Below are 9,797 nucleotides of genomic sequence, written 5' to 3'. Positions count from 1 at the left end.
AACTAAGAATAGGTAGATAATACAAATGGTGCTACTTATAGGTCCATTGTCCCTTTTTCCCAATTTGATAACCTACTGTTCAGGCTGCAGTTTACTCTGGTCTTCCATTTTCATTTACACTCAAGTGAGCATTGCTATCCAAGAACAAAGAAGACAATCAGTTTTGTTGGTTGGCAGCTTAGTTGCTCGAATGTTACCGAACAAGGAAAAGCCTTTCAGAATTACCCATATTTGAAATATAATCTTAATCTGTGTATTCCGATTAACCAAGGTGAGTTGACTAGACAGGATGAGGCTGTAATGTCATTTTTCCAACAGCAAAACAGCGTCCACTGCTGACCACACATATTCACATTGTTCACAGGACATTTTAGCCACAACTGCTCTAACATATAGAAACGTGATTTTCTCTGTTTGTATATTCCACCGGCTGATAAACCTCACTGACCTGTAAGGAAGCTTCGTGTTCGTGTGCACAGCATGTGTGCACAGTGGGTGTTTTTATGCGTGTGCGTGGGTATGTGCTGCTGTATGTGACTATCTTCGGCACAAAGCTCTTCAATGATACCCAGCATGAGCGGGTGACGACAGCACGGCGGACAGTAGCGTGTAAGATCCTTCTATAGCTCTCATCTATTCATCGTCATCCTCCTCCTCCACCACCACCTCCTACTCCTCCTCCTCCTCCTCCTCCACCTTCCCTTTTTTTCCCTACTGTGTGTTGAAACACTCATTGTCCATCATTGAAAGCCGCTGTCTGTTATTAGAATGACCTTCTTTCCCAAATGGAGACACACACACACAACAATCTTCGCCATTGTGCACAATATCACCTTCAGTGCCTTTCACAGTCTTTTATGTGCCCAGATTAAGAGCGTTATCGCAAGCTTTGCTTTACTCTTTATAGGCTCCTTTGCAGCTGTGAGACTGGAGAAACATCTTAAAGTAGCACCAAAGTGCATCCGGCATAGCAGAAACAAGCACCAGACAAGGCCCCATTAAAAACATGTTCACAATTTCTTGCTGATCAGCTGCATTTGCCCCTCACTGCTTTATGGCGGCTGGTCATCAGATGAAATGTCAACAATGAAAGAAAGAAGACAGCATGGATTCTACGGTCATAAAGTGACAACTGTGTAGTCTTTTCTAAATCACTGTAAGATGCCCTTTCATAAAAGCTACTTTGGCATTTAGGTTAATTTCACATTATACCATAATCATGCTGAGACCACTTTCAGTGCGAACACAATGAAAACAGAATCAAAGATGAAAATCCCAGACCGTGTTTTAGACTGCTAATGCCATAATTACCACAACCAAGCCTGGAATGGAAACGTGAGTCACTGCCATGAAATTGAGATTACACTACTGTTGTGATGAAGAAGACACAACACAAAATGCTAACATAGAAAAAAGGAGGTTTTGTCTATTTATTTAACGTGAGGTATAAGCGAGGTCTTACACGAAGCCGTACACACTGTTTTGGTGCCACATTGGTATAAGTTGACCTGTAATTATCACAGTGGTTTTTTGGGTATCACCACATGTACACAGGGTGGGTGCTCTCAGGTACTCAGAAAGTGTAGCCAGGTCTTTCAAGATGTTTTATTTGATGTGAAAAAAATATATCTGTAGAGCATTTCGACACTTCTGTGACAGCACCAAGCTTTTCAAATGTTGTAAATTACTCAGGACAACCTGGAAGCTGTATTAGTTTGAGTGTTAAGGTACATTAGACTGTTTGGGAAAGGAATGTTGTCCCACTGCGACTGTGTTGCAGGACGGTAGAGCGGTCGTCCACCAACCTCACAGTTGTTGGTTCAATCCCCGGCTCCTCCGGTCACATGTTGAAGTGTCCTTGAGCAAGACACTGAACCCCAACTTAGTTGCTCCCGGTGAGTGTTGGCCAGCTGCATAGCAGCTCCCCCATCGGTGTATGAGTGTGTGTGTGATTGTGAGTGTGAATGGGTGAATAAGAAGCAGTGTAAAGCGCTTTGAGTGCCAATAGGTAGAAAAGAGCTATATAAGTGCAGATCATTAGTTGTCAAAGCTCCTCCATTTCTTTTTTATTTGCAGCAATTACTTTTCCAGCCTTTTGTTGCCAAGCTTCCAACTTTTTTGAGATGTGTTGCTGCCATCAAATTCAAAATGAGCTAATATTTTTCATGAAATGAAAAAAATGTCTCAGTTCCAACATATGATATGTTGTTTATGTTCTATTGTTATAAATTGTGGGTTGATGAGTCTTTTTATTTACGTTTTACACATCATCCCAGCATTTTTGGGGGGTTGTACCTTAATAGAAATAGTTACAATAAAATTGTTTGAAATATTTTTTCGCTGAAATATAGTTAACAGAACTTGTTATGCGTGTTATGTTTTCTGACTCACGCTAACCAGCTTGAGACACGGTCGTGCAGTGTATGGGGCATGAGTGTTCTCTCTGCTGTACCTGCCATTTTGTGAGTTTGCTCATGTTGTAGCCTGCTAGCGCCCGAGCTAGCCGCTTAGCCTAGCTCACTTAAACTAGCTTAGGCTTAGCTTTGCTGCCTCCCACAGTTAGCTGCTCTGGACAAGGGCCACTACAATACAAATGTTAAATACTGATGAATGAGGAATAATGCCTCAGGTAAAATCCACATTCTCACAACTATTATTTAAAAATACAGCAAACTACAACTTTAAACCTGTGCAGTTACATCTCCAGCATCAGGCATTTTAAAAGTGACTGACAACAATTATGTTTTCTTCCATCCGGTCACCGGGCTTGACATTATACATGCTGTCTTACTGACATGAGATACTGGAACTTAACATCTTTAATGCTATGACTCCTATATCTCCTTATCCTGCCATGACTAGTGAAATGCAGCTGTGACAAAGACCTGTCAGGTGTGTTGTGCTGACCGAAACTTTCTTCCTCTCTCTGAGAACATACAGACAGAATTTCTGGTATTTTGTTTCTTTACTGAATGACAGTTCGTGTTCAAGGCTATGAACCATATCTGATTTGTAGCTGTGCACAGAGGCCACAGACAGTAAATAGCTGTGAAAATAAAGTGCTTCCATTCAGCGGATTGTGTGGTATTTCCTTTTTTGTGATCATCCATGTGTTGGTTGTTTGGGTGACACTGTTGCCACTCTGAAAGCTATAGGTCAGTAAAATAGTTCAGCTTTAATGGGGACAAAACAGATGTGGAATTTACTCAGTGTGTATTACGCACCCACATACCATCACAAATGCTGACTTTTGAACAGTGCACCGATGCTACTAATACTACTACTACTACTACTCAGCACGGAGGATGCAGCATCCATGATTTCCACAAAGAATTTAAAATTTTGATCTTTCAAACCACAGCACAGTTTTCCACTTCACCTCAGTCCATTTTCAAAGAGCTTGGGTTCTGGGAAGGTGGCAGTGTTTCTGAATCTTTCCTGAGGTTCACACCTATTCAGTAAAAAAATAGAAATAAAAAATGCGCAATACTATCATGAGTAGCTCCAAAAAAAAAAACTGAGACTACAGCATTTTGTGTAGTGGCTAAAGATCCTTTTTGCAAATTAAAACGTCTGCTTTGAATTTAATATTAGGCTGGGATGCTTGCTGCTTGAATATTAACTCCTTTTAGCGTTTGCCATTTTCACTGGGCTTCAGTAATGGAAATCTGTGGCTTGGCGACTCCACCGTTGGGTTTAATACAACCATTGAAATTTTACCGCTGCCTCCAGAGCAGCTGTGCCTGTGAGATATCAGCGAAAATCGGACAGGGCATAATTGCAGCAGATCGAAAATGTAATCGTTGTGGGATCAAAGACAATCATCAAAAATACACGCGCATACACCCTATTACGGTGATACGAGCTGTCCCCCCGAGATGGATGGCTCATGTGTATCACTATCATTGTCTCAGGAGAGGGGGGAATGTGCACAACAAGCTGACAGAAATGGGGGAATGTGATGAGCATAGCGGCCGCGACAAAGCCGTCATGCCTTTGTGCAGGGAAACACGGATGACGCACTTGATGTGGGGCAATGGAAGGAGAGATGCAGAGGAACGGTGAAGCTCTATTTTTAGGTTTCATAGTGGAATTGTTTTCCCCCTGTATCTCTATAAATGCATGAACCATCACTGTTGCCTTGTAAAAACCCAAATATGGATGCTTTTGTTTTATAAAAAGGTAGAAATTAGATGTCTGGCTCCTCTGTTTGCTTCAACCCTTAACCACTACAACTATAAACAGGCCTGGTTTCCTTGTTGAAAATGTGGCACTTTGGAAATACTAGATGTCCACTTAGTGACGATGATGGAATATCGTTCAAGTTCAAAAAAAGGGGGGTTGATATTGGAGGTTTTCACATAACAGCAATAATGTGTAAAAGCCGCTGTAAAAAACAGAGAGAAACAGAGCTGTTCATATTGTGTTGCACAATATTGTCAGAGTCCAACCTAAATAGCAATAGTTTTGATGCGGAATGCACTGATGTTGGTTATACCTAATGTTGCACCACTGTCTATGTCACATTGTATTTTTTATAGGTTTTGCAAGATGAACCAATACACTGATTCAGCAGCCTTCAGCAGTCTGAGAACAAGGCTCTACCTTCCGGGCATCTCACATTCCTCGTCTCACTAAATAATGAATTGTTATCACTGAATGAGACCGCTGAACAGTTAACCTCACTACCCACCCCTCCTTTCTGAAATTACTTCGCTCACGGAGCCAATCGGAGCCTCGAATCTTGTCGACGGCTTCCAGCATGTCCCTCCTCCTCCTCCTCTCTGTGTTCATATAGTCTATGAACATCAGCATCACAACACACACACACACACACACACCGTGCTGCCGCTGCTCCAAGCAGCTCCAGAGACAAGGCTGTACTGAAATCATTCACCCATTGAGGAACTATACAATTACATGGTGAGTGCAGCTGGTCTCTTTTAGAAGGCTATTTCTGCTCATTTCTATTTGAGATCTCACCGTTTTCTGAATGTTTGATTCAGTAACCCTGCTGAAATGTTTGCACGGGAGTTTTGTTTTTTCTTTCATGTGTTGCCCTATTTTCCTTTTCCCATCTCCTACTTTCTATTTTCAGCTCCTCTCTCTTCTTCTCTCCAAATGCAGGCACATGCACGCAAGTGTTGAGAGCAGAAAACAACAGCAGCAACCTCCCTGCCATTGACAACAACCAGAAGCTGCTTTGGAGAAACCCCCTATCGTGTCGTCAGCGCCAGCAGCAAACGTCAGACTCACGCTGAGAGAACAGACGCTGCCAGCCATTCTTGGATAGCTACACAAGGACAGCAGCTCCGAGATGGGCTGCTCCTCAGGTCGCCAGCCCCCAGCTCCGGTCCTTCATTTTGACTGCAGCAACAGCGGCGAGGCCAACACTATACCCCAGGACTCTGAGAACCAGAACCAGGGTTTAAATGGGCTTGGAGACTGGGGAGAAGGCGATGGAAATGTTGGAAGAGAACCCTCAAAACCTCCGGAGTCTCTCCCCACTCTGGAGAGACTGGCCCAAGCTACAGGTGGGACAGAGAAGTCCTGGTACCGCTGCGTCTTCCCATTCGGCGTGATATCGCTAGTGATTGGCATGGCGGGCACCGGGGTGACGTTCACCTTTAACACACTGCTCCAAACCAAAGTGGTGTCGGTGGCACTGCTCTGTGTTGGTGTAGTGATGCTCCTCGTGGCAGCCGTTTGCTGGAGGGCCCACAGACTTAGGAGGAGGAAAAAGAAAGAAGCGGGATTCTTCACCGCTGACCAGGGCACTTTTTGATGGAGAGTGGACTCGTCATGTCAGACAGGGCTCTTCAAGTCGGATTTCTTGATTAAGGACAACTAATCTAGGTGTTAGGGCATCCAGCTTTCGCTCTCTGCACTTGAACGGGATGAGGGGCGTGAGGAGGGTTTGTGCCAGGAAAACTTACTGTGACAATGTCTCAGACAGTAGTGCAGTATTTAGAAAACGCCACTTTGACATAGGCATCATTGCCATCCTGAGCAGAAAGTCCACCTCACACTGAAAGCCCCCCCTCTCTTTGTCCGTCCTATAGATTTGCCTGGGGATCCGGTGTATCCCAGAGCTTAGAGCACATTATTGATCATTACTCCAAGGCATGTCTCTTTGAGACTGGGAACTACATGAGTGACAGGCACCTCAGGAATAGCTATTAAACACCTCCTGATCCTCTATCTGCAGCTTGACAGTGCAAAATCTTTCTAAAGGGGTGAACCTGTGTGGGAAAGGAGGCGTTATCTATGAACAGATAAAACTGTCAGGACTTCAGACGATCAGACTTTTGTGTTTGTGTGTGTGTGTGTGTGTGTTTGTGTGTTTCCTCCCAAGGCAACAACAAAATTATAAATGATGCTTGTTTGCCCATGTACAACCTGGCCTGGCTAAATTAAACCTAATATTTCCTCCTTACAAAAACAGTGTTAAGGATCCCATTTGCACGTATGCCACTTAGTCTCCATATCGTCTATATATGCAGCTCTTTTTCATGTTTCTCATCTTTCCATCTGTTTTCCACTTTGAAGTTATCGAGCACAAAGGGGCGACACTCTGCCTTCCTGCCACCAAGCTTTGTGGTCAATATCTGTAATCCAGCTGGACCAGATCAGTAGGAATCACCACTTTGAGGTAATAAGCTTTTGGGGGTAATATGCTGCAGTTTTGGACTTTGTGGACGAAATATTTCCTCCCAGTGCTCTTGGACCTTTAATACACGGCATGAACATTGTATGAGAAGGAAAAACCATGACAGACATTCCTTTTTGTAAACACACATCCACCTAATTCTTCTGTCCGATCTTGAACACCATACACTAGACTGAGACAACTCAAAAGTCCGATGTGTCTTGACCTGGTGATTATCTGACTGCTCTGTTTGTTAAGAGCAAACTCCTCCTCCTCCTCTCTGTTGTGGATTTAATATGTAGCATTAAGTTAGTCTTATTAGCTACAGTATATTAGTGTATGATCCTTAGCGACAGGTGATACGGTTTTGAGGAAGACCCAGTAGCTTCTTGTCAGCTGTGGCTACAATCTGTTATTGTATTTAACTGGTGATATTTGATGGCTAAAACATTTACCGGGCATCACATGGTTCATTTTTGGTTTTCTTGCATGGATGAACTGCAGTGATCATGTCTCGGAGCAGCAGCTGTAGGAGTGTGTGAATGTATGTGTGAAAAAGCTAAACTTTGGTTTCCCGAACCCCATCCAGGTCAGTTAACAACATTGATAGCGTACTTTCACAATTTGCTGAGATGATTTAAAATCATTCATGTGCTCACTCGTCCACAAATACAGATGTATGCAAAAGTTTCCAACCAGGGCGATAAATGCTGATGTTTTGTCAAAGCCTGTTGCATCTCACAGATGCATGCAAGGTACTAGTTTGCATCTATATGTGGCTCACAGGGCTCGGCCTTCTCTGATTGGTTAGAAGGACGAGTCTTGCACAAAAACCATTAGAAGTGAATATCTTCACATTGCTGCTAGTACTGCTCTGTGAATCTGTCACAGGAGGCTTTGACAGCATCTCTCCACTATAAGCTAAATTAAATACTGAAACGAAGTGCATGTGCTGTAGCTTTAATTCATTAGGCCTAAATGATTTGTAAGGCTTGTATGACGCACCAAGCCGACATCAGCTCACGTCAGCCCACGTGTAGTGCTAGAACCACCCCATAGATGGGGCATGGACCATGTAGTGCTGCACATTTTGAATTTGCCTGAGAGGTAGAGAAAGCGGAAGATTGAAGATATACAATCCGTACATTTTACATACAACCCGCACCACACCAATCTAGCTCACCACAGATAGTTTAAACCACTTCTAGCTGAGGTCGCGCTGGTATTGTTAATACCACGGTCTCATCTCCTGATTGGCTAAGATAAAACACCAGTAAGAATGGTCTCACTCACCAATAGGCAGACATACTGAATCGGCCAAAATGGTGTCAGTGGGGGTCTGACTAGTGCCAACTTTTCAAAGACAAGGCTGACAGATGCTCCCAGACTGCTTGATGTTGTCCGACGGTCAGCTTGATGTATCCTGGTCCTAAGAAATAAACATCTGGGGAGAGTAGTTTTGCAAACCAGAGCTTTCAAGAGATAAAGTTAAAATGCCATAGGTCCATAAAAACCTTCACCAAGGCATGTTTTTAGAGGAAAAAAGAGCAACATCCGCTGATAGGAATAGGAACCTGGCCATCTTTTGCTTTAGGTTTGTACGTCAGCCATGTGCAAAGGAAATGTGGCACCGATAGAGGGAAGAAAGGTTTTCACTATAACCAAATGTTTTGTTTTTCTACACTTACTGTTTCATTTTTTTTTTTATGTTAATGAAATAAAACACAAAAGTTTATTACCATTTGAGAAACAGGCTCTATCTGTATGCTGCAGGAATTCTACGTATTTCACTAATACATTAACAAAATATGTGACTTAACCATGGGTGGCCAAACATTTGTGTACTAAGTTTGTTCTGATATACTGTGTACTCTTTTAAAGGACATATCATTAATACTGTGGGTACTGTGTTGAACTAAGAGTGTAGCCACATTTCTGAATGTATCTTTTACAGTCAGTGTCTTATGAACATCCAGTCTGTAAAGGATATTTATGTATCTTCTCTTTAGAATAGACACAGTAAATTTAGACATACAGTACAGTATGTACCCACTTGAGGTAGTTGTCTAAACTACTGCTCTTATTTCTGTTTCAGCAGCTCTCTTGTTGTAATGATTTCAAGTGTGTTGCTGTCAGTGTAAATTGTAATAGTTTCATTCCAAAATGAGACATCCGCCACTGGAAAGAAACTGGCATATAGTTCTATCAAAATGAGCCATGTTATAGGTTACAATTATGGAGTCTTAAATGAACGTTCATATTTTGTGTTTTTAAAACCAAACTTGATAAACGCCCACAGTTTTAGAATGAAACTATTCAGTGCTTAAGTGGTTGTGGTCAATTTGCTTTGAGTTTATTGGCATGGCCCAGCTTTTCTCAGAGTGCCTTTTACTTGCAACATCAATATTTCTCTGTAAGGTGCACTAAATGTGAGCTGTGCAGGCGTACTGCCTTTACTACAGTAGCCCAAGAGAGGCAGACATATTTGTAGTTTGTTTCAGTCTGTGTAAGACTTTTAATGTGCATGGAACTACCTGAAGTCTAACTTTGATACTGTTCTTTTAGTAAATAAGAGAAGTCTTAATTTTCTTTATGAAGAGGTTTATTTTTGTCTCTCTTACATGTGTGTAATATTGTTGTTTACTGTAAGCTGCTGAAGCACTGCATTAAATGCAAAAGCTGATTTTTGTAACAAGTCCCATGGTCATTTCCCCTGCCCCTCACTACGCTGCTAATAAAATGTCATTGGGTGTCATTAGTAAAGCCATTTACACAGAGCATTTGGGGTGCAGTTAGCAGATTCTACCATTATTTTCTCCTCACTGACCTTTTCCCTCTTTCTGTAGTACACATTACAGGGAGTCTGGGCTGCATTTGGTTCATTATCTTCTGATAAAGCACTACAGTTGAACTATAACGTACAGATATGTTGGTGATGATGAGCAGAACTCATTTTTTTTTTCAAAGAGACATAAATTACCAGAAATAGATACAAGATAAGGACAAAAACGTATCTAGAAGAGACAAAAGATCGTCCAAAGAGATAAAAAGCTAAAACAAGCATGATGGATTTGGGTTTTTCTTTCTTTAAGTATGGGTGTTATAGATAGCGGAGGGACCTTTTACCTTTGCCCATGGCACATTGTCT

The 9,797-nt window shown here is 42.2% G+C and overlaps 1 protein-coding gene across 2 annotated transcripts; it reads left to right on the top strand.

Moving 5' to 3' along the window:
- Positions 1-4,792: 4,792 nt before the first annotated feature.
- Positions 4,793-9,332, top strand: LOC137106136 (transmembrane protein 100-like). Of its 2 annotated transcripts, none has more exons than XM_067489170.1 (2): positions 4,793-4,923; positions 5,128-9,332. In XM_067489170.1, the coding sequence occupies exon 2, from the start codon at positions 5,318-5,320 to the stop codon at positions 5,783-5,785; it is 468 nt and encodes a 155-aa protein (XP_067345271.1). In that variant the 5' UTR covers positions 4,793-4,923; positions 5,128-5,317; the 3' UTR covers positions 5,786-9,332. The 2 variants fall into 2 exon arrangements, with proteins under 2 accessions (XP_067345271.1, XP_067345272.1); XM_067489171.1 differs by having other exon boundaries at positions 4,810-4,923; positions 5,099-9,332.
- Positions 9,333-9,797: the final 465 nt, after the last annotated feature.

Source organism: Channa argus, chromosome 20, assembly GCF_033026475.1.
Source record: "Channa argus isolate prfri chromosome 20, Channa argus male v1.0, whole genome shotgun sequence".
Classification (NCBI taxonomy): domain Eukaryota; kingdom Metazoa; phylum Chordata; class Actinopteri; order Anabantiformes; family Channidae; genus Channa; species Channa argus.
This window is presented reverse-complemented; position numbering and strand designations above follow the sequence as displayed.